The following is a 24,564-nucleotide window of genomic DNA, read 5'->3' as shown; positions in this document are numbered from 1 at the left end:
AATGACTGGAAGCTGCTAACATGGAACGTCTGCGAAACACGCGCCGTCATAGCCAAGCACACGCTCGTGCCTGTTGGGAGCGTGGTGATGACATGTGTCTCTTCGGCAGGCTTCAACTTCATGGGGATGCCTTTGCTCGTGGAGCCGTCCGTCTCACCGGCTGCGGGGGTCAGAAAAGGGTAAGATGGCTCGAGGTGTGACCGCGCCTCCGCCGGCACGGAACTGTCCCGGCGTGTGTCGTGCGGTCGTGCAGTGCCCGTCGGCGGGCTGGCCCGGGTGGGGGGGGGGGGGGGGGGGGGGTCCGCTGGCACGCGTGCCCGCTCTGATTGGGCTGCGCGCCATCTCCTCCTGCACGGGGCGTGCACGACCGGAGGCTCTCCACATGGCGTGCCTCGCTCCGTCCCTGACGAGCCCGCAACCCGCGTGCCCTCCCCCCCCCCCCCCCCCCCCCCCCCCAGCGCACTGGGCGAACCCGTTCTATCGCCGGCCCGGACAACCGTGTTGGCGTCGCGTTCCTCACCCAGTCGGCGGTCAGCTACCGACCCTCTTCAAACCCCGCCGCGTGCCGTCCACTCCCTGAACACGCCAGTCCACACGCCGATACAGAAAGGACAGAACGCCGGCCGAATGACGGGCTGGCGCTGTCCTAGCTCTGATTGTGGTAGCGCAGGTCATAAAGTCAAGTCGCCCTTTTATGGTCCGCCATTCAGCCACGTGCAGACCAATCAGCGAAGTGAGCTCGCTCAGAAATGCGAGGCATTCTGAAAGGCTACTCCGCCCGCGGTGCATTATTTATAGCGATTGTTGGCGATATTACCTGGACAGGCTCGCAAACGGACCCGTGCTGTTGAGGGCCGACAGAGTGACGGCGCGTTGTTGCAGGGTGCCGGGCTTTGAACCGCCTAGCCGGTAAGTCATTGAAAGCGTGAGGGTGTGACGCACCACCCGGTGGGGAGCAGTTAGGTGCAAGGCGTTTTCACGCCTACGCGAACAAGGATGCTGAAAAGATCCTGTTGATAGTGATCCGTCAAGAGGCCCCGGACAGAGAGCGATAGTCATCGTGACGGCATGGGCGGCAGGTCGCACTCAGCCAAGCGCTCCCTCTCTACCAACTAGCGCTGTGCAGATAATTTGTCCAAGGGGTTGGACAGGGAGCTGTCATTCCACTCAGCTGGAATGGGGTTGTGCGTATTTGTTTTGTGACCGCGGCGTCTGCAAGTCTGCGAGTTCGGGAGTTTGGCATGCTCCGTGACCACCGACACTAGATACTAATGCCTTTTGGGATGATTCGCTAGTTCCTTGTTTAACTGGGGTAAAACTGACATTTATATGAGCGACTGCCAGCACCAAAAGTAACAGTGAGCAAAAGGAACGGTCTGGGGTCCCTCTGAAATAAAGGGAGTGGAAAGGGCCTCCAGCTTCCCTTCCCTGGGTGCGCTTCTGCTGCGAACTTATCGCACTCTCAGTGCGCCCACCAGATAACAATGACGGCAGATTTCATCCGGCCGGCCTCTCCCTGCCCGCGCGACCGCCCTCCGACCGCCGATGCTACCCTCCATCAGCGGTCAGCTGGTCTGTCAGCCGGCTGCGGGTGGCGCGTCATCCGGCGGCCTGCGCGCTGTCGGCGCCGTGTCGCCAAATATAGCCGGCCAGCTGATCAGCCGCGCCGGCGGCGCCGGTCGGGTCGCCGCGCGCGGCCGTATCTCGGCGCTGCCGCCGGCCTGACGGAAACCGGTGTCGCGGGGCGGGCCCCTCGAGCCCGACACCCGCAGAGGCGGCCGCAGCCGGGCGGCGGCGCTCGGGCCGGCCGGTCGGCTGGTCAGCCGTGTTTGCATCCATGGGGCGAGTCGCCGGTCCCTGCTGGAGATGTCTGGTGCGTGGGGCATTGCCGCCGTCATGGGTCGTGCCACGCCCCCGGCCGAGTCCTGCCGTAACGCCACGTGCGGCGAGGCGGCCGGATCGGCGCAGGGGCGGTGTCAGCAGGGGGGTGGCCGGCCCCGGCGGTCGGGGCTCGGCGCGCGCGGCACGGGCTCAGCTCGTGGAAGAGGGGGTGTCAGGCGGCGTGTGGCCCGCTGGACGACTGCCAGCCGTAGGTGGGAGCTGCGGCATGGCGGGTGTGCTGGCGGCCGCGCCAGCTGCCACTGAAATCGGGACGACGTGGTAGCCTGTCACCATTGGAAGACGCTGGCCTCCCACTGCCCGCCAGCATTGGTCGGCACTTTCCACCGGCGCGAACAGCTCGTCCGCCTGCCCAGAAGGTATGCGTCTCTGCTCCGTGGGTCGGCCGCTTTGGGTCGCCCAGGGTGTCCATCCAAGCCACCTACAAACAGCGGAAGGCTTCTGGTCCTGGCATTTCAGCCGTGCGCGGGTTATAGGGAAACCCCCGTCCTGTCTTTAAGTTTTCCTGGTCCTACAGGGGCACCCCAGGCCAGCTGCCGGCGACCCCCGTGGCGACCAGCCCGTTCTTGATCGGATCCGGCTGACGCGCTCCGGTGCCGGGCCCCGTCCGGTCTCCACGTGTCGCCCGCCGCCCGGCCCCCTCCCCTCCCCCGCCGGCCGGCTGGCGAGGGGCCGTTTTTGCCCCGTGGCGGGCTTGGCGAGCCGTGGGGCGGCGCCGATCAATACGGCTAGTCGGGCCCGGCCGAGCGGCGCGACCTGGCCCGACGCTGCTCGCGCCGGCGCCGGCCGGCCGGCCTCTCGCCGCCCGCTGTTGGCGTAGGTCTCGGCCGGGCCGCGCCCCTCAGGTCAGCGACGACGACCGACGAGCCGGCGGGACTCGTCGCGAATGGCGGCGGCGGCCAACGAGCAGGTCTGCCAGACGGCGGCCGCTCGCCAGGGACGGGAGGAGCGGAGGGGAGCCGGCAAAAACGGCCGATAAACGTCGGCGGGGGTCGCACCAAGGACGGCCACCGAGGGCCGCCGGTGGACCTGGCCGGGGCGGGAGCCGCCACACGAGCTGTAGCGAGTTAGCCGCCGGTGGACCTGGCCGGGGCGGGAGCCGCCACACGAGCTGAAGCGAGTCAGCCGCCGGTGGACCTGGCCAGGGCGGGAGCCGCCACACGAGCTGTAGCGAGCCAGCCGCCGACGGACCTGGCCGGGGCGGGAGCCGCCACACGAGCTGAAGCGAGTCAGCCGCCGGTGGACCTGGCCGGGGCGGGAGCCGCCACACGAGCTGTAGCGAGTCAGCCGCCGACGGACCTGGCCGGGGCGGGAGCCGCCACACGAGCTGTAGCGAGTCAGCCGCCGGTGGACCTGGCCGGGGCGGGAGCCGCCGCACGAGCTGAAGCGAGTCAGCCGCCGGCGGACCTGGCCGGGGCGGGAGCCGCCACACGAGCTGAAGCGAGTCAGCCGCCGGTGGACCTGGCCGGGGCGGGAGCCGCCGCACGAGCTGTAGCGAGTCAGCCGCCGACGGACCTGGCCGGGGCGGGAGCCGCCGCACGAGCTGAAGCGAGTCAGCCGCCGGCACTAGCCCTGGTCCTCCGCCGCAGCGGCCGAAGTCGCGCCGGTGACGCAGCGCTGACGATGTGGGGATCCGTGGGGCGGCGCTCGGGCGGTGCGATCCGCGAGCGCTCGTCCTGGCTTGTTGATTTGTTACGGGAGCGGCGGATTACAAGGCTGTCGTGGTTTTTCAGAGAGTCGAAGCGAGGTCAAACTGAGTCGTGGGTGGTTAGTTATGACTGAAGGATGGAGGACCCTCCGGTGTTTAAGACAGCTGCCCGACGAATTCTGCGCAAGACTGAAAACACACGGGCAGGGTCTGGCGGGAACTGGCCGCGGAGCGCTGATGCTGGTGAGGGCTTGTCTAGACGAGTCCAGCCGGGCGGGCCCTGGTGGCCTCCGTGCGCGTGCTGGCCAGCCACGCCGCTGCCTGCAGCCTGTCCGGACACTGTTCTGTAGGCTGGTCTGCGGACCTCGCCGCGGCGGTCATTCTTCGCCATCCACCGTCTGCCGGGATGAGATGAGGTGCGCAGGCCGTGGGACGGTGGTCGGCGCGCAAGGCCGGCGGGTCACGGCCGCTCGTCTCTTCCCCCTACCCCTCCCCCTCGTTCGAGGTAAACGGAGACCCACCGGCTCCTTTCAGTCTTCTGTAAATATCTATATTGGCTTTCTAGGAAAAGTAGTTGTGGTCTAGCTGTGCATACACGTGTCCACATTGACTGGGATGCTGCAAAATTGCATGTATTCTTTTGGTTTCGGTTCAGAGGCCACTCTTTCGCACGGTTTGGTGATCTCGCTGACGTGCTGGTGGGGTACTTTGGTAGTAGCGCTGGTGCTGAGACACCGCGATCCCCCAGCCGTCGTGCGCAGCTCGCTAGGACCCTGGTGCTGTTGATGCAGGGGACACCGATGTACGATCTCGTGGTGCAATGGTTAGTGGTGCGCGACCTCATCGCGCGGAGGGTTCGTCCAAATATTGTTGTTCATCTTCGATGAGCGTTTCAGTTTTGGAAGTTGAGCCCTTTGTAACGGCCCCTGATCTCAAGTCTCCGGCTTTGTGAGTCACCTCTCTTTCTGAGCGGCCCTGATCTCGTGTCTCCGGCCCCGTGAACCACCTGTCTTTCTGAGAGCCCCTGATCTCGTGTCTCCGGCCCCGTGAACCACCTGTCTTTCTGAGAGCGTCTTATCTCATGTCTCCGGGGCCTGTGAACCGCCTGTCTTTCTGAAGGCGTCTTATCTCATGTCTCCGGCTCTGTGAACCACCTGTTTTTCTGAGAGCCCCAGATCTCATGTCTCCGGGCCTGAGAACTGCCCGTCTTTCGTTCTGCACTTGAAGCGGCCGAACTGATAGCTGTCGGTTTGGCTCCGTTCACTGAATGTCTCTCTTCAAATTGGCCCCTGATAGTTCCCCATGGTCAGAAATGGATCTGAGGCGACACCCATCATGCGTGACTTTGTGCCTTCAACGTCCATGCTCAGTTTCATTTGTAATTGGTTTTGAAGTGGTTTTGTAAATAGTAAAGTGGTCGAGGCTTTTGAGCTGCTTAAAAACAGCGGACGTCCCCTTGAAATAGTCGTGCGATACGGGGAGGGGGGGGGGGGGGGGGCGGAGCGGAACTGTACTCGTGCTTAAAAACAGTACAGGACTGACTGAGAGACTCGTGTGAGACTCGAGGCGGGGTATTTGTTCGTTTGTCCATTGGTTATATTTGGAGCGTGCTGGGCGTGACTGTAGCTGTACCCTTGTTCATATTGCATGCAGGATTGGCTGTCGTTGAAATTTGATTTTTTAAAAATCATCGAAAAGGTCGCTGGCGTTGTTTAGCGTCTGATCTTCAGGTGGGCATCGCGACGTATCATGTGCTGACCACTTACCGGTCCCAGCTCCGGCAAGCAGCTGTGCTGTCTGTGCCCCCATTGAGTGGCACGCGCGCGCCACTCGCGGCCGTCGCAAAAAAGCGGCCCGATAGCACAATGGTGTGCGGGCCGGCTCGTCATCAGTATGCCGCCATCGACGCGGCGCGGCTGGCGACACTGGGCCGGCGCTCTGGCGACGACGGTCAGTCCCGGCGGCACGGCGCTCCGCGCGGCTCCGGTTTCGGCCGGCACCGGGCTCGCGCGTGGCAAAAACTCGCCCTGTTTTAGGCGCCAGCGATCACGTGTTTTTGGCGGCCGGGTAAAAACGGCGTAATCCCCCGGGTCTGCGACCGTCATTGTCCAGTGGCATCGATCGGCCGGCAAAAAGTCGTCCGGCTGGGCGCGCCTTTGTGATTTTGGTGCGAGCCATCGGCCGTGCCCGAAAAGTGGTGATACGAAACGCGTGCAGGCGTTGTTTCCTCCTGAATTGGGCGTATTTGGCCGACAATGGTGGGATGATTGAGGCAGGGCTTAGTCGGGCCACCCACGTTATTTTTGATGATTTTAGAGTGGCTTTTGTCAGAGCCTTAAAACACGGCGGTAGAGCGGCTTTTGTTAGAGCCTTAAAGCACTGTGACGTAAAGTCAGCAGTGCCGGCTAACGAAAATCTCTGGAAATAGCGCCTTTATATCGAGAGTTGACGAGAATTCCTTGCTGCCCTCCTGCATGGAAGCAGCTACTCATTGCCGTACTACGGTCACTGAGCTGTCACTGTTTTGCTGATTGTGATTTGCAGACACCGTCACAAACATATAGACTGCATGGCGTTTGCTGTTTCCAGCGTACGTGTTTCCAAAGCAGAAATCAGTCACGTGACGCGTAACCGGTCGCGGGCAAGTCGTATATATGCTCTCACCCCACAATAAGAAGACGCACTGCAGGTGGTCTCGGACAGGGGTGCAGTCTCGCAAAATATGTTGATGCGTGGGGCTGGATTTCTCCCGGAATTGGCTCATTTTCCGTTCAAAGTTAGAGATCCTGGAGGCCTAATTGAACAGGAATTATATCACTGGTCATGGGTGAGGCTGGATAGGCCAGACCAGTTCCTGTTTCTGTTTCCGTCCTATTCGTGTTCCTGCTCCTGTTCATGTTCTTTGTTTTCCCGTTCTGGTTTTCAGCCTTTGTTCTTAATGACATCGATACCATGGTGTTGATATATTGGACGTATTCCACGTAAGGTTTTACCAAACCCTCGGTTCACTCTCGGGCTGACCAGCTGAGCCAAGCCGCCCGCACGCCGGACACTCATGGGCGCAGAGTGCGGCCCCTTCTGCACAGCAGCCGTGTTGTGTCGCGCTTCAGGCTGTTTGCTCGACCAGCTGCTGCTGCCCGGTACCGTTGGGTCGATTCGGCACGAATGTCGGTTTGTCGCGCGCGTAGGGCGCCACCTCGGACTGTAGCAGCCGAGCGGAGGGGCGGGAGAGTCCCAAGTCTGAGGGGCAACACGGGGCCCTAAGCTTGGCGAGACAACATGGAGGCCTCAAAGCTGAGAAGAGAGCCTGGGTTTCCATTTCTCCTGGGGTTTCGGTCATTTCTCTGGAACTTTGGTCAGGTTTCTCCCAATTGCGATGCGGTTAACTTTTCTGTGTTTCGTATGCTCAGGGCGGAAAGTTCAGGACCATATGTGTATTGCAAGTCTCCCCATCCTGACACGCCATTTCCCCGCCCCCCCCCCCCCCCCTCCCGCGCTCTCTACTGCCACGCCACCCCTGCCGCGAGCCAGTTGGATAGGCCGCAGTGGGGGCAATCAAGATTGGGGGGGGGGGGGGGCACCAAGCAGCGCTCCATTTTTTTGCGTTCGAAGATAAGTTTTTTCCTGCTTTTGGCTTCCGAAGACAAGATTTTCTTTGCTGGCTAGCGTCGTCTGTCAGCACCGGCTCAGCCTGGCGTGATCCAGATGGGCTAGGGGACGGCCTTGACGCGACGCTTTTTGCGGCGTGGCTTGGCGCAGCCGTGGCTGGCCGTCGTCTGGCGCCGGGTGGTGTGGCGCGCCGCGCCCGAATGTCTCGCACCTGATCACGCCTGTACCCGCGCCGCACCGCTCCGCCCCGCCCGGACGGCCGGGTCTTCGATCGGTTCCGCGCAGCAACAGTTCTCCCATCGATCGCCCTCACACGCGCGAAGACCCTGGCGGCGGCGGCGGCGGCGGCGAGCCAGCGTGCCCGCTCCCCGAATGCGGTTGGGATCGGTCGGGCTAGTTCCCCTAGCCATCGTCGCCGTCGCCTCGCCAGCGACGCATCTGGCGAACGCGGAACTTGGCAGCTCGCCGGCGCCGGCGCCGGACTCGCACTGGTGGCGACGCTGGGCTGCCGACCACCCGGTCTGGCCGCGCGCCGGCCGGGCCTACCTCAACCCTTGGCCGCCAGCGTGCGCCGGCCGGCCGGCGAAACCCCCTCCCCTCCCCCGCGCCGTCGCTCCCCGGCGCGCCGCCATCGCCGGTCACGTGGCCGTGGCCCGTGACGTCACGCCGGGCGCACAGCGGGCCAGCGCACGGCGCGTGCGGCCAACGCCAGCCGACACGCGGCTCACAGATGGCGGCAGCGAACGGGATGGCGCGCGCCGCCTGCAACGCTGCAATGGCGGCGGGCGTGCGCCGGACATGCCAGCCGCGCCGGCGCTCACCACGTGACTCACGCGATGGCGCCGAGCGCGTCGCTGCCGCCGCCGGGCCGTTGTGCGTGGCTCGTTGGCTCGTTAGGCGGATCGGCTGCAGGCCGCCGTTGCAGGAATCGCGGCCGGCCCGGCTTGCAGCGCCGGCACCCGCTCCACTTCAAAGCGAGCGCGCAGAGTGCGCTGAGACGGACAGAGTCGGCCGCGGGCGGGACGGAGACGGCCGTCGTGAGCTTGGAGGTCGGGCGCTGACGTGCTGATGACCGACGCCGGGTCCGTCTGAGACAGCGCTCTGCAAGCGGTGCGAAGCCGCGGGCACTCTGGAATCGTTCTGCAGAGTTGTCTCAATCGTCCCCGGGTACGCAAGCAGCTGGCGAGAACGAAGGCGTCAACTGCTTGAACTGTCACTGGCCGAGACAGTTGCCGGCCGCTCGAGGCCCTCGCAGACGTCGTTTGAGGGCAGCGGAGGGATTAGTCCCATGTGGCGGCGCTGTGTGCACGCACAGCCTAGCGCGGGCGCCAGCCGGCCGCCGCGGCTCTGCCCCGCACCTGCACCAGGGCCAGCGGGGCCGCACCTCCGGTGCCTGTTTTTGTGCCCACTGCGAGCGGCACTGACACGGCGCCGGCCGGCCGGCCGTTGACGCCCCACGGGGCCCGGACCGGCTCTGGGACTCTGGACGCGGCATCCGGCGACGGCGATCGGCGTCAGAGGCTCAGTCTGAGGTCAGAGCCTCAGCGGTGTCAGGGGTTTCGTCCTGGCCCAGAGCCTCGGTGTTGTCAGGAGCTTAGTCTGGGATCAGAGCTTCGGCGTGTCAGGAGCTCAGTCCGAGGTCAGAGCCTCGGCGGCGTCAGGAGCTCCGTCCTGTCTCAGAGTCTCGGCGGTGTCAGGAGCTCAGTCCGGGATCGGAGTCTCGGCGGTGTCGGGAGCTCGGTTCCGCCTCAGAGCCTCAGTGGTGTCAGAGGCTCAGTCTTGACTCAGAGCCTCGGCGGTGTCGGGAGCTCGGTTCCACCTCAGGGCCTCAGTGGTGTTAGAGGCTCAGTCTGGACTCAGAGCCTCGGTGGTGTCGGGAGCTCAGTTCCGCCTCGGAGCCTCGGCGGCGTCAGGAGCTCAGCCCCGGCTCAGAGCCTCCGCGGTGTCAGGGGCTCGGTCCGGTGTCAGCACCTCGGTGTGGAGCCGGGAGCTGGCCCGGTGTCACGGCGCGGGCGGTGTCGGCCGCCGTTTGGCGCGCGCCGCGCCCGCTGATGAGCGATGGGAGGAGCTCCCAGACACCTGCCAGCTCGAAGTCGGCCTCCCCGTCAGCCGCACGTCAGCGGCGCTCGAACCGCTGCCAAAACCAACTGGCACCGGATATCCGTCGCTTCTGGTCGGTCGCTTGTTGAACGTGGCACGGCGGTGGTTATTGGCCAGTTTTTGCTTGCCGACAAGTGCGGGCATGATGACGGGGCCGGCGCGATGCTCAGCGCTGCGCGCGGCCTCCGGAGGAAGCGACCAATGCCTCCATGCAGGAGTATGGCATCATCAAGGATAACGTTTTTCCAGTTTGGTACACTCAGGGGTGCGTGATCATTCAGCAAGATTGATCGGAGGATCATGAAAGGGGCTGAGCACGCCTAGAAAGAAGAAAGTATCTGATTTTCTAATAAAATGACGCTGAAATTCATGCCACTTTGTGCAATGCCGCTATGTGCTGCTGGCGCTAGAATGTGGCACAATCCTATTTAGGCGAAGTGCTTTGTAGCGCTTTGGCATGCATGCTCTACTGCGATGCCAGTAGTTCTACAGTGATATGGGCTTCTTTAAGAAGGCCTCGTCAGTGGTCCACGTTCAAACCAAAACTTAAAAACAAACAGCGCAGTGTAAATAGCGAATGCCGGGTAGAAAAGCACCATATAGATTACGAGGCAATGGCTTAACTTTCTACGCTTGAAGCTTGACGTCACTTGCGGTAGGTGTGGCCTTTCAAACAATAGGGTTCAGTTTTGGCCGCGCATCGTGCATGGATGAACTCAGTTGCATTGCTTAGCTCATCGCTGTATTTCCTGGTTGACTAGGCAGTCGTTCGATCTGGGGCCCCAGGTCGCGGATGCAGGGCGGAGAACTGATCACCTGGAGCCGTGTCCGAGCCTTGCTGACCACCTGAAGCCGTGTTCGAGCCGTGCTGACCACCTGAAGCCGCGTCGGAGCCCTACTCACCACCTGGAGCCATGTCCGAGCCTTACTGATTACCTGAAGCCTTGTCCGAGTCCTACTGATTACCTGAAGCCTTGTCCGAGTCCTACTGACCATCTGAAGCCCCATCCAAGACCTACTGACCACCTGGAGCCGTGTTTGAGCGCTAGTGACCACCTGAAGCTGTGCCCGACCTCTTTTGACCACCTAAAGCTGTGTCCGACCCCTGCTGACCACCTGAAGCCGTGTCCGATCCCTACTGGCCACCTGGAGCTGTGTCCGACCCCTACTGACCACCTGAAGCCGTGTCCGACCCCTGCTGACCACCTGAAGCCGTGTCCGACCCCTGCTGACCACCTGAAGCCGTGTCCGATCCCTACTGACCACCTGGAGCTGTGTCCGACCCCTGCTGACCACCTGAAGCCGTGTCCGATCCCCACTGACGCAACGCCGGCCACCAGCAGCCCGGACCTGCCCCGCCCAGCTGGGCTGCAGCGGCCGGCGCCGGTCAGCTGCGGCTGTACCGGCGGCGCCAGGCTGAGGAGTGAGTGAGGACTGTGTGTGGCGCGTGCGCTGGTGGTCCGCGCCGTCACCAGAGTGTGTGCTACATGTCGGCACTGTCAGGCTGGCTAAGTCCAAGGCATCTGAAGCGTGGCGGGAAGGACGCGTCTGATCAGCCTGGCCGGTCCATGGCTGATCCGACATCGAATATTCGTCATTGTATCCGCTAGTGCGAGAAGCACAGACTTCCAAGTAGGCCGGAGTTTGGGGCTTACAGGCGTGCGAGTGGTTAAGGCAATTGTCGAACTCGAAAAGGTCCCGAGATTGATCGCTGGCCGCTGCACTTCCGGCAACCCAACGCGACGACTCGTGATGTAGATCGGGTCGTGATGTTAACCTGCCAGCTTGGTGCGTCACTGAATGGTGCAGCATTCGTGAGCTGTATTTTCAGGAGCTGCATGTATTCCAGACGATCTCAGTCGGAAATTGGGAGGTCGGACGAAGCCTGATCGCTGTCTCGCGGCGTTTGCGCGCGATGGCGCAGGGTTATGGAATGGAGTCCGGGCATTCTGTCCAGATATTGTCGCAAGAAGCGTTACATGGGCGCAGTTTTGCGAAATGAGTTGAGGTAGGGGGACTGAACAGTGAAAAATGACGCAACCTACCCCAAAATAGTCATGAAACGGGCTCCTCCCCGGATTTGGTCCACTTTCTTCCCAACTACTTTTTTGAGAGACGCTGGAAGCCAAGGTGGGGCCGGAGTGCTCCGCCGAACTGGATAGGAAACAGTGCCCCGAGTGGGTATGAGTTTGCACTAGCGCGATAGCCAGCAGATGCCAGCCTGTTGCCGGTACCATCGCCGGGAGAGAGCGGATCGTTGTGCGGCCGCACGGATGAGACCGACAGGCAGCAGCTGTCTCGCTGTGGTGGCGATGCGCACCTCCTTCCACTCCGCGCCTCCGTTTCGCCGGCGGCTCGTCAACCACGCCAGTTCAGCAGCGGAGGAGGTGCGCGGCACCGCTTCTGATCGGATAGACATGGGGAGGGGTGCGGCACACGCGGCCCCTAATGGCTGTCCCGGCCGTCGGCCGTCCGGCGGTGGTGGGTGCCGATGCTGACGAATGTCATGCGGTGCGCCAGTACATGGTGCGGTGAAGTATTAACTCTCATAGGAAAAGAATGTCTGACCTGCCGCAGAAATTCAGCAAGTGTCAACCAGGCAGACATCTTGGAATCGTTCGTGCCAGTGTAGCCGTGGATTGCTGTCAGGCCTTCGTTTCCTCGAGAATTTCCGGTTACAATCGGCGGAATCTTCGGCGGCCTTTATAGAACGTTCTTGCTGGCGAGCACGTATCTTTTCTCCCAAAACAGTTCGTGGACGGAAATCAAAACGTCCGCGAGGAAATGCGTACTTCTGGGGGGGGGGGGGGGGGAGAGGGGGGAGTGGTGACAGAAGCAAACCGCGGACAGCCACCCTGCGACTTTTGCCCTTACTAAATGTTCGGTAGCTGCACATTTTGGAGCTGCGGTCTCTTGAGTGGCGGAACCCAACTTTAAATAACCAGCGTCGCTTTTTCCTAAGTGCAATTCAACCGCCGAGCACCTCACACGTCTGGAATATGATATGTACAGATGGGAACGAAGGCCTGTCGACTGAGCGCCGAACCGACCGGGCCGGCGAGACCGCCTGTCTGGTGGTGATCTTATGTGTGATTATAACGTAATGCAGAGGCCAACGAGGCCTCTGCGCCGTTGAATCGTCTCAGCGGGGAGATTTCTCGTCTCGGCAAGACGGCTTGGTCTAAGGGGGCGACGCTTGAGTTCAGCAGGCTGTTCATCTGATTCCTCAATAGCTGGGTCAAAGGGAACGCGGCACGATTGCCCGCGCTGAATCCAGTCCCTCTCCTCATGTTGTAAACTAAATTTGTGGTAGGTACAGCGTGGTGGTACTTGTACACCTCATTCCTCGCCGTTCGCCGTCGGGCACTCGTGGTTAGCGTAATCTGTTCACATACGTACAAATGCTATGATGCCCCCCGTCAAAGATTGATGAGGGAGTCGCGTGGTCCCAGTGCCCCCCCCCCCCCCTGAATACGCCGCTGGCCAAACTGACACCTTGGCAGAGGTCATTGCGGCGTAACCGACGACGTCGCTCGTGGCCATCCGATGGCGGCGCGCGGCAGCGCCGAACCGGCGCCAATCGGCCGGGCCAGCAGGCACCCACGTGCGGCGGCGTCGGAGTCCTCGTCGTCTCACCGGCCGATATTGATCAGCGGGGCCGGTCGGCCAGGTTGCGCTGCCGTCGCCGGCCGGGCCGGGCACCTGCCCACTTTTTACCGGGCGGCCGCAGAGGCGTGGCCTCGACGGCCGCCTGCCGGGCGCGCTTCGCCGGCTGCCCGCCAGGTGGCAGGCCGTGTCGCGTCGGCCGACGACGGCGCCCCGATCCGGGCGGCAAACGCCGCCGCCGGTCATCGACGAGACGCGGCCGGCGCGGGCCGAGGACTTTGCGAGGGGTCGGCGCGGCGACACGGTCGCAGCCGGGTGACCGACGCCGCCGGGCCCTTGCCGGCGACGACCGTCGCGCTCTGCCCACTGTGCGGCGCCGCGCATCAGCTGGCGCGTGCGACTTGTTCGGCGCAGTAGTCAGCTGTTGGCGGCCTGCGCCACAGGCCCATTGACAGCCTGGCGGTGACGCGGGCGGGCCGGCGCTGCTGGGGACGGAGGACACGGGGATAGGACGGCCGGCGGCAGGTACGTGCATCGTCGGCGGTTTCCTTTTCCGACCGGACGCAGCTGGAGAAGGCGGTGCTTCCCGCTCCCCGCGCTTTACCCCACCCGGGAAGCGGTGTCATCGCCCGGAGTATCTGGATGGTGTGCGTGTGTGGGAGAGGCTCTCCTGGGGTCGCTGGCGGGGCCGGGGCGGGCTGGCTGGTCGGGTTGCCGAGCCAATTCGGGGCCCACGCCGGTCGCTTCGGGGATGAGGCCTATCAGTGGTTTTGACAGGGGCAGATGTAGGTTCCGGAAGTTGTCGCGGACGGGAGAGCCGTCATACCAGATTCGTGGGAGTCACTGTGACAATGCAGCTGAGCAAGAGCTGAGAAGGCCATCAAGTGCACGCGGTCAACGCCCGGCTGTGCGCGCTTGCACGTGGCCAGTTCCTGGACGGCGTACATCGCGCTTCCCCTGGGACCGCCCCTGGCGAATCAGCCGCAAATGAAGCCGCGCGACCGCCATCGCGACCGACGGGCAAAAACGGCGGCGGCAGGAGGGGGCGGGGACACCTCGGCAGCGTCTCTGCTCGTCGCCGGCCGCCGGGTGCCGGGTGCTGCGTGGGTTGGCCGTCGGCCGTCGGCCGGGGGTTGGCAGGCAGCGCCAGCGGCGCGCCGGTGTCCGTGACGGGTGGGCCGTCAGCGGCCGCACGGCCCTCGCCCTGATTGGTCGGCCGGCCGGGCGCCGCCGGCCGCGCTGCAGCGGCGGCGACGGCCGCCGGGCCGCCCGGTCACCGGTCCGGCCACCCTGATAACAGGCGGCCGAAACTGGGACGGCGCTGCTTCGCACGGCCGCGCCGCTATCGACCACGGCGGCCGGCCCGCCGCTGTGCCGTGCCGCGTCGCCGTGGCCGCCGAGTGCACGGCGTCACGACACTCGGTCCGGCGGTCACGTGCGGCCGTAGTCGACGGCTTGCTGCCAGCGGCCGGCTGCAGGCGTCGCCGGAGGCGCTCGGCCGAGGAGGGCGGCTGATCGCGCGCCGGCCAGCGTGCGTGCCACCGTGTTTGTGTATGCCGCACGTCCTTCGCGTCGCCCGTGAGGAAACGCAGGCTGTTGCCGTGCTACTTTGTCGGCGTGTTTGGAGGGTGGTCGGCTCGCGGGGTCCGTTGGCCGCTCCGGCCGGGAGTGGGGTAAAAACCTGCCGAATGGCGAATCTGCGGCGAAGATTTGGTGGGGCGAGCCGGCCTCCGAGCCTACGGCAGGCGATCGTCCTGTTGCATGCCACCAGGGCGGCGTCGCCGTCGTGGTCGTCTGTGTGCGACCCCCCCCCCCCCCTCTCCCCCCCATACACTCGGCGGCCGGCGCCTGGTGGTATCAGTCGGAATCCCCTCAAGCGCTGGCTCCTACTGATGACCGGGGCGCGTCCAGCAGCGGCTCGCTGTGACCGCCCGGCCGCAGCAGCCCCCCCCCCCCCCCCTCCCTCTCCCCTCCCACAGCGAGGCGACGCATCCCGGCTGATCCGTCCGTCCACTCGGCCGCAGCCCATCCCTGTCCCCCTCCCACAGCGAGGCGACACATCCCGGCTGACCCGTCCGTCCCCTCGGCCGCAGCCTCCTCCCTGTCCCCTCTCACAGCGAGGCAGCGCACCTCGGCTGACCCGTCCGTCCCCTCGGCAGGGCCGTGAATCAGATGAACGACCACGGCGTGAGCAACGGCGGCGGCGGCGGCGGCGGCGGCGGCCAGTCTCTGGACGGTCTGGGCGGTGGCCGGCCGCCGCGGCCGCGGCCTAACGGCCGGCCGGGCATGCCGTTCGGCGGCCTGTCCGGCCAACCGGCGCCGCAGGCTGACTTCCCGCTGCGCATCCTGGTCAACAGCGAGATGGTGGGAGCCATCATCGGCCGCCAGGGCAACACCATCCGCCAGATCACGCAGAGCACCCGCGCCAGGTGAGGGGAGACTGGCAGATCAGGCAGAGCACCCGCGCCAGATGAGGGGAGACTGGCAGATCAGGCAGAGCACCCGCGCCAGGTGAGGCGAGACTGGCGGGCAGGTCAGATGGAGGGCCCGCGTCGCCTGCCGTTGAAATCGCGACGGCCTTTGATCCGGGTATGATCTCGTCCGACGCGGTCAGATACTGCCTGCGATGACCAAGTCGCGATGGATTAATCGCGTCGCGACTGGGGCGTGATATTGCTGGCTTGCCGCGTCACCCTTGCTCAGCGGCTTCCTGGTACTGTTGGAGTGGGTGTCCTCCCTGCAGTGCAGGGGCGGGTACAGATGGAACGGCGTCGTGCACCGCCGTGCCCGGGCATTAACCCGAGAGTGGGAGCGTGTGTGACTCAGTGTCGCCCTCCCTCACTGTCTAGGACACGCTCCGCCTGACGGTCAGCAGCCCATTGCATCTGGTCGTTGCCGCGCCGCTCAGTCGGAACAAGCGGGTGCGACACGTGCGGCTGATGTAGTAATGTGCCGTGCTTCGTGTGTTGCGGGGCATGGGCGGCTGGTGACCTGTCCTTGGCCTGATGGCCTTGGCGCTTTGGCCGGCTGACGCATACAGGTCACCGATGGCAGCCAGCGGTGCCCAGTCGCGATGAGTCCGCGTAAAATGACGGGTCATCGGCGCGCCCCGCAGCCCCAGTTGTCGTTATCAGTCACAATGAGCGTATGCTTAGCGTGTGACTAATACGGGGAATACTAGTTCGTTCCTGTGGGATTTGCGGAGCGTGGGCGACCAGTGATGTATTCTCTGCCTGATGACCGGTCATGTCACCAGCGGGGTTCCGCCCTGCGTTGCTAGCAGCGGGGTGAGTTGGGGAGGTATGGCGTTTTGACAGGGTGATCATCTGACTCGTTGCTGGGAGGGCGGACGTGGCTGCGATGCCGACCAGGACTGCCTGTTTCCCACTATGCCGGAAGCCCGCGGGTCTCCTTGCGGTCAGCTGTGCCAGCCGTGTGCCGAGGGACAAGTTTCTGGATAGGTGGGGTAAAGCTGAACAAGACTGAACGGCGCCAGAATGCTGGGTGTCAATGTGAATGGAGGCGGAGAGAGACTCAAAAGTTGGTCCAGGTGACTCAGAGCAACGAATATCAAACAGCAAATACCAGCTGAAGACGTTGGCACCCGCCGTTGGGAATATCGTAGCGGTACGTGCGGCATGTGATTGCCCAGCGCCGTGTGGAAGCCATTGGCACAGAAACGCGCAGCATGTCTGGTGGGATAGTGAGCTTCTGAGCCTTGTCCAGCCCGGTACGTACGTAGAGCCGATGGGAGGCCTGGCGAGCACACACCTGAGGAGCTCGCCAGGCCAGGGCAGTATATATGTATATATATATATATATATATATAAATATATATGTGTGTATATATGTTAATATCGTTCCGGCATGGGGGTTACTCGCGCCGTTGGGAGCGTGACACCATCCGTCATATCACCCAGATCACCCGCGCTCTGTGATCGCAACGCCATACGCCAGATCGCTTAGATGGCCCGCTCTCTGCGAGAAACGCCATGCGCCAGACCACGCAGGGCACTCGCGCCATGTAAAGTGAACCCGTTCGTGTGTCCGTAGTAGGTGAAAGCAGCGTCATGTCACACGAATGCTATACAGTCTGGCGTCTCTCGTGCCGTGGTAGGTGCGCGTCACACTACGCAGGCTCGTAGAGTCGACGCCACGCGGTGGTAACATGTGACGCGTGCCGCGGTAGCTCGCACCGCGTACGCGAGAGGAAGGCAGTGCCGTCCGGCCTAGCGGCAGACCCGCCCGCGCCGGGTGGTGATGCCGCGACGGCGGGCTTCAGTCAGCCCGTCCGTGTCGGGAGGAGGTCACACCACTGTACAGCAGGCAAACGACGTCAACCGTGCGTCAGACGTGGACGTGGTTTCGGGATGCTTCGGCGAGCGGTGCGGCTACTGGACGGCACGGCACGGCTGCGGGCGCGCGGCAGGGGCTGAACCGCCGGCCGAGTAGCCAGAGGCGGCCCCGTCCGCAGCGCGCCCCACGCGTGTGGCTGCGGTGCTCGCTGGCGGTGTGTCCGAGGCGGCCACCCAGGGCGGCAGCGATCGTTCGGACCTATGCTTGATGGCGCCGTAGCGCGGCGTTCTTCTTTTGGTACTCACCCCGCTCCAACTGCGAAAGAAAGATGTATCGGGTCGGGATGGGTGAGAAGAGTTACAGCTTTCCAAGAAAGCTTAAGCAAGCCGGAAGCTTCAGTGAGCAGGACTAGTGGCACGTGCGGTAACCTGACCTGGCCCTCCGTCCGATTCTTACCGGCTCTGCGAAGAGCTGCGTGCGAAACGAGGTCAGCTTGAGTTATGTTGCGAATGTTTTGGTCGCGGCTGCTGTTCGAGACCGGTTTCGGGGAGGATGACACAGGCCTCCTCCCGATTGACTACTGCGTACCTACGAGTCACACAGGGCTGAGATATCCGGGTGTTGCGTAGACGACATGGCACATTCACACACAGGAAGCGCGAGAAATTTTACGTTTGCTTCTGCTCTGGTTTTGGAATTCCTACGCGACCACTTAAAAAGTATCCTCCAAGCGGGAAGATTGATGTTATGCGTTCGAACGCGCGTGACTGACTGCATGAAGCAGCCCGCACCCTTCTCAGTGCGACAGTCCGCTCTCTCACCATTCAAGGAGTTCTTCCTCGACAAAGATATTTTGCATTTCTGGTGTAAGGATGGAAATATCCACGTTCTCGAAATCCTTACGAAAAGACGAAAAATTGTATTTGAATTAGCCGGTCCGACGGAAGGAATTTCATTGGACTCCACGCTCATCACTTTCGTTTACTTCACTGTTCCTAACCTATGCATTATGAAGTGTCCTGATTGCAGTCGTCGACCTAAATGCAATAAATGTCATGAAAGCTGTATCTAAGCAAAAATATAGACAGATTTGAGACCATTGCCAAGCGAATGCAACCAATCGTCATCCCATGACTTTGAGTTCTCCCCTGTGGGTTAAGCACAATGGGTTTTCGAAGTGCGCTTTTGGCTCGGGAAACTTTGTTTACCTGGATGCTTCGCTTGTTGCAAAGTTGTGTTTACAAAGCAGGTATGCACCGCAGACTCCCGTGCTCCGTTGACGGACGTTTTCAAACCTCCACCGATGCTCTTCTCACTAAGTGGCTTACGCCGCCCACCGTACCAATCACAAACGTTCATTTTTACTGACGTCATCTATACCCATAATGCATACACATAAATACATGATAATAGTTCCTGGCGGAATACATCCTGACCGCCACAGCTTGAGGTGTACAAAGGGCCTAATTGTTGGTGTTTGCAGGCCGCTTTTTCTCTAATCGTGCCAATTTTCACCCCCTATTTTGAAGTAGATTAAAGTGAAATCCTCGTGCACAGTGGTAGAGACTACGATGAATATCTCACTTGAATGTATTATAGGCACCAACCAAGATCGCCTATTTCAGAAATTAGGCCTCGGCTACAGAAAAAGAAAGGAGTGTAGTGCAGTGTCGAAATGTAACTGAGTAATTTGAACTCAACCACTTGTAAATTCGTGTGCTGATTTCACCGTGGTGCTGCAGCGACACTTAGTGCGATTATGCGACACAGGTATTCGTGACGCTCTACACAAGTATATTTTTTAACTATGACCTAGAGCCGGCACACTCACTTTGTGAGTTACGCTTCCTGTTGCTGAACACGGCGTGAAACTGCATATAGTGATTGCGCATACATTAGCTCCTAGAAAGCACGACGACTGGGCCGGACCTTGTAAGTTTGCCATATTCCTCACTGCACTAGTAAAACCGCCGGAAAAACTGGCGCCGTGTTGGCTTCTTGCATCGCTCGCTACCATGAAAAGTATGTGTGATGTCGCTCTGCAGCTTTTGGTTACACAGGGTGGGGCAATGGGGGCATGTTCTTGCGGTGGAAACTCGGCGCTGTCACTGAACACGGTGGCACCACCTCCCCGTCCGTGAACCCGCGAACGCCCTGGTTAGTAATGCATTGCATTCCGCAAATTTCACCGAACATGGACCCCTGTGCGTGATCGATCGCTTTTATCAGAAACCAGTTACGACTCATAATGTGACCTGCTCACACTTGGTGGCTGATTGACATGACCAATGATGCCTGAGAAATTGCGATGTTGGTCGAACCATGTGCCGCCATAGACTGAGCGCTCGGTAGATCGGCGATTTGTGCGCTTCGCGGACGGTTGTTGCGCAGTATGCGTTGCTCAGAAACGTCACCAGTTCCTGATCGCCGTCCGCTTGTTTCATGAGTTGCCTACTTCGATTCCGTGAAGAACTGCGTCGGGTCCGTGTTGTGCCGCGGTCGACACGGGCTTTGGAGGACACGATCCGTTTCGTGTGCGCGAGCCGAGACACGATCTGTGCCGTGTGCACAGATATGACACGATCTGTACCGCGTGCACGGGCAGGACCCGATATGTGCCGTTTGCGCGGGCGGGACGCGATCCGTACCGTGTGCACGGGCAGGACGCGGTCTGTACCGCGTGCGTGGGCCAGTGACGTCACCAGTGCTGACCGCGGCGCCATGTCTGTCGCAGGGTCGACGTGCACAGGAAGGACAACACTGGCTCATTGGAGAAGGCCATCACCATATACGGTAACCCCGAGAACTGTGATAACGCGTGCAAGAAAATCATTGAAGTCATGATGCAGGAGGCAGCCAATACAAACAAGGGGTGAGTGGAAGCCGTGGTCGGTATCGCCCCGTGCTCCAAGGCAGGGGCTGACGGAGTGGCAGCGGGCGGGGGGGAGGGGGTGTTGAGGGCGGATGCTTGTCTGAAAGTAGATGTTGCGCAATACGGCAGATAAATCATGGGCACGGCGCACCCGTAGCCTCCCACAAGAAGAGGCACTATCGTCCTTATGGTCGTAGGCATATCGAACAGTTTATGGACCCATTAAATTGTTGACGATGCCCCGGAAATACAAGAAAAGAAAAATGAAACTTGAAAATATCGCCTTTTCAAGCTCATTGTGACCCAGTTATTGACTTGTATCCTGTGTAGAACTATTACGTGCATCAGGGCCCACCAAATGTGATGTTCTTCCATGCAGGCGGTCTTCAGATAACCTCTATAACTGTGCTAGCGTGCCTGCACCGCGTTATTGTAAGGCTTTCGGCCAAGTGCAATGCTTTGAACGAGTTGTGGGATCTATGTGAGCAGACGTTTCCGGCTAAAGGTACTACGCTCACCATATTTTTTAGTGCGACGTTGTTCCGTGCAAAACGGTCTTACACGAAGCAGATTTTTCTGACAGCGGAGGAAAGCCACTCGACCGGATTCCGCTGCGCGTTAGGGCTGCTTTGCTGCGCCGCATTCGATTGTGGCTTTACTAGGAGCAGCGCAATATTTGAACGCACCGTTGTTTTCCACTAATGAGATATTTGGAAGTGCTGCATATTGTATGTTGGTGTCGGTTGGTAACCCACAGTGCCAGGTTGTCCCGTTTGCGGTCCTTTTGAGCCGATGCCTAGAAATGCTGACTTGTGTTTGATATTATTGCCGGGGCCAGCTTGACTGTTGCGTCCAACTTTATTCGCTTTGGACACATTCTGTAGCAGATATTGGATTTATCAGCGTTTGTAGCATCGCAAGTACGCCTGAAATGTGAGGACTGCGACTGTTTCATGTTGTGAAGGAATCCTCGCCGTTGCTTATCCGTCTTGGTAGTTGTATAAGTAGCTAATGCCGTTATGTGATGAAGAAATAATTCCGTGTTCACCTTAGCTCAATTAGCCCCTTGACGTGTCGTGCAGACGTGACGTGACGTGACGTCAACAATGTGAATGCTTTATAATGTGGGTGTCCGCTTTTTCCCCTTACAGTGAGGTCCCGCTGAAAATATTGGCCCACAACAACCTGATAGGCCGGATCATCGGCAAAGGCGGCAATGTGATCAAACGTGTGATGGAGGAGACGGACACAAAGATAACGGTATCCAGGTGAGGACTCGGCACGTTACGAGAATACCTGTTTTGGCGCTCCCTTTAAAGGGTTGCCTCGCCTATCAATGGAGGCTTATGTGTGCTAATGATGTCTCGTCACCACTGTTGATGGTGGTAATGCTGATGTGACATAGGCGTCATGTTGGTGCTCTGGGGCCGTGATGCTGTCCGTTTTTAGGGATGAAGTGCTCAGTGTGCTGTGTTATCACCCCTTAAGTTTTGCAAGTCTCTAATCCAAACACGAAAAGACTGACAGGGGTTAGATTGATTTTGTACGAGTTCGGGGCGCGTGCGCCGCACGTGACGCCCTCCACGCGCGGTGCTTTGGTTTTTGAGGTGCCGCGGGCTGACCGGGGGCTTTAGGACATCTGCTTTGCAGTTAATCTCGAGCGATCGCTGGGATCACTGAAATGAAGAACTGTTTAGAGCACAGGCTTGGAGAACATCCCTCACTGCCTGTCAAGGTCTGAATGTCCTCCTCGTGCCTGTGTGCAGAAGTTTTACATGTTTGGCGCGGGAGCCCGATCGCCGCGCTGAGTCATGCCCAGAACATCGGCTTATCAGGACAATGACTCAAGAGTGGGTATGCTCCGTGTTGTATGACAAAGGCACTGCTGAGCATCGATACAACAAACATATCACTGAGGACTAGCTCTGTAATCGTATTGGCACACGTCCGTCTGCATGTAGTAGATAATGGCCGCAGTGCCTTACTGCCGCCAACACCGCGTCCATGCGCCGGCAGTGTGGCCGACATCAACAGCTTCAACCTGGAGCGGACCATCACGATCAAGGGCGGCCTGGACGGCATGTCGGAGGCCGAGCGCATGGTGGTGGCCAAGCTGCGCCAGAGCTACGAGAACGACCTGCAGGCGCTGGCGCCGCAGTCCATCATGTACCCGGGCCTGCACCCGATGGCCATGATGTCCACCATCGGGCTGGGCTTTAGCCGCGGCGGCCAGGGCCTGTACGGCGCCGGGCCGGCCAGCTACCCGCCCATCTACCCGAGCCCGACCCCCGGTCAGCCGGGCCAGCCGCTCTCCGAGACTGTCTACATGTACGTGCCGAGCGCCGCCGTCGGCGCCATCATCGGCCGCAAGGGCAACTACATCCGCAACATCATCCGCTTCTCGGGCGCCTCGGTCAAGATTGGCCAGCAGGAGGAGGAGCCGCTGGCCGGACCGGCCGGCCGCGACTCGCCCGGCGGCGAGGGGCCTGAGGGCCACAAGGTGCCGCTCATGGAGCCCATGGCTGAGCGCAAGGTCACCATCTTCGGCACGCCCGAGGCTCAGTGGAAGGTGAGGGCGGGCGGGGGGGTGGCGGCCCGGGGTACCTGCGCTGTCGGTGGCGCGCGGGGAAGAGCGGGCGGTCAGGTGCACATCTGTCCCAGCACCTGTGCGCCTGCCCCTCCAGGTGTCCGGCAGTGGCGCACTTGACGGCGGGAGCCGGTGTCCGAGCCGGCTGCGCACGTGCCGGGCCGGGGTGAGCGGATGGTACGGTCGATACCCTCGCGCCGTTGGCAGACTCTATGGCGTTCATCGCTCACCGTCTCGCGTCCATAATAGTCCAGTCGTGAAGTACGGTCCGTGAGAATACTGATCATACGTGACTGGGTCGACGGCCGTCTCTGGATTGTTCTGACGCATGTGGCTCGGGCTGAGGTCATACTATTGAGGCCGAGATGGGGTATGGAAAGGAAAGTTGACCTAGGTTGTGTGTGCTACGGCTGCAGGTAAACGCCAGCGAACACTCCACTTCCTGTTGAATAGTCGGCTGGCTTCCGATCCGTACGATGCGCGCGTCGTGCACGCGATCACACACTTTCCCTCGATATGAACAGGGTTGCATTTGTCGCCCAATAGCTGCCGTGTCTCCAGCGGACTCGACTCGCTGCATGCCGTGACACCAGTGGGAGTTTTGTGCCACGTGGACCGGTGCTTCGAACGGCCTCGAACCCGAGACTGCTGCGAAGCGACGCGGTCGCGTATACTGACACCGCGCGCCGCCCGCAGGCCCAGTTTTTGATATTCGACAAGATGCGGGAGGAAGGGTACGGCGCTGGCATCGAGGACGTCCGCCTGCCGGTGGAGATGGCCGTGCCCAGCGCCCAGGTGGGCCGCATCATCGGCAAGAAGGGCCAGAACGTGCGCGAGCTGCAGCGCTCCACCGGCACCGTGATAAAGCTGCCGCAGCCGCCTGAGGACGGCCTGGCGCCAGAGGAGACGGTCGTGCACATGGTGGGGCCGTTCTACTCGGTGCAGTCGGCGCAGCGGCGGATTCGGGCGCTCGTGTCGCAGGGCGCGCCGCCGGCCGGCCGGCCGCCGCCGCGCGCCGCCGCCGGTTCGCCCGACGCTCCGCCGCCGCCGCCGCCGCTCGTGTGAGCGGCGCCCCCGCCGCCGCCGCCGCCACCACCGCCCGCTTCTGACCAACCGCCTGGACCCAACCGCTGCCCGACCTCCTCTCAGCCATTCGTCTCCGCGCCCCGCTCTCTCTGTAGGTGACGCCGCAGGGCCGGCCGCGCCGTAACGTGGCCGGCCGAGCGGCGTCCGGCCAGCCGGGCCGCACCCCGGCCGCGGGCGCCGGCTCAGCCGCCGGCGTCCCGCTCCACGCCGTGCCGACGCCCACCTGGCGACACGGGCCGCGAGGTGTGCGGGGGAATCGATGTCTTTTATATGTCTAGTGAGTAAATTGTTTATTTTTTATATGTGTTAATGAAATTTTTGTTGAATTTTATATGCGGAGAGCGAAAACTGCTCGCGCGAGTGACGATGCTGTCGCTTTGTGGTCCGGCGGGGTCGCGGGGTGTGAGCGCGGCCCCGCCGGACGGAGGCCTAGGAGAGAGTGAGGACAGAAGAAGTGAGAGGAAGAGAGAGAAAGCAAGAAGGACGTCCTACTGGGGAGCGCCAACCGGGCTCCCGCCCCCGACTCTGCGCCCCCTCCCCCATAGCCGGCCGCACACTCCACCGGCGCCCGCCGCCGCCGCCCGGACAGGACAGATTGACCCGGACTGACCCCTACCTCGCGCGCCGCGACCGCCGGGCCTCGCTCAGGAGGAGAGACGCCGTCGGAGCCGGCCGGACCGGACCGGACGGCACCGGACCGGCGCCGGCCCGAGGCGCAGGACTGCCCGCTACCTCGCCCGGCGGTCGGGCACGCCGCCTGGAGGAGGCGCGCGGCCGCGCCGCCGCCCGGCCCGGCCCGGCGCCCCTCACTCAGGTCCTGTTCGTTGCCGGGCGGGCGCCGCGGCGGTGGCCGCCGCGCGC

At 61.9% G+C, this 24,564-nt stretch overlaps 1 protein-coding gene across 1 annotated transcript in view; it reads left to right on the top strand.

The window, feature by feature from the left end:
- LOC119096804 (insulin-like growth factor 2 mRNA-binding protein 2) overlaps positions 1 to 23,616 on the top strand; it is a gene marked incomplete at its 3' end in the record, with an annotated part of 31,619 nt that extends 8,003 nt beyond the window's left edge. The window contains exons 2-7 of the mRNA XM_037219748.1: positions 110 to 179; positions 15,022 to 15,291; positions 19,893 to 20,030; positions 21,182 to 21,298; positions 22,047 to 22,599; positions 23,314 to 23,616. Of these exons, the coding sequence (XP_037075643.1) occupies positions 110 to 179; positions 15,022 to 15,291; positions 19,893 to 20,030; positions 21,182 to 21,298; positions 22,047 to 22,599; positions 23,314 to 23,616 (1,451 nt within the window). The remainder of the gene's footprint in view (positions 1 to 109; positions 180 to 15,021; positions 15,292 to 19,892; positions 20,031 to 21,181; positions 21,299 to 22,046; positions 22,600 to 23,313) is intronic.
- Positions 23,617 to 24,564: the final 948 nt, after the last annotated feature.

Source organism: Pollicipes pollicipes, unplaced genomic scaffold (genome assembly GCF_011947565.3).
Source record: "Pollicipes pollicipes isolate AB1234 unplaced genomic scaffold, Ppol_2.1 Scaffold_4295;HRSCAF=5057_pilon_pilon_pilon, whole genome shotgun sequence".
Classification (NCBI taxonomy): domain Eukaryota; kingdom Metazoa; phylum Arthropoda; class Thecostraca; order Pollicipedomorpha; family Pollicipedidae; genus Pollicipes; species Pollicipes pollicipes.
The sequence above is the reverse complement of the archived record's forward strand: the minus strand, read 5'-3'. Positions and strand labels throughout refer to the sequence as shown.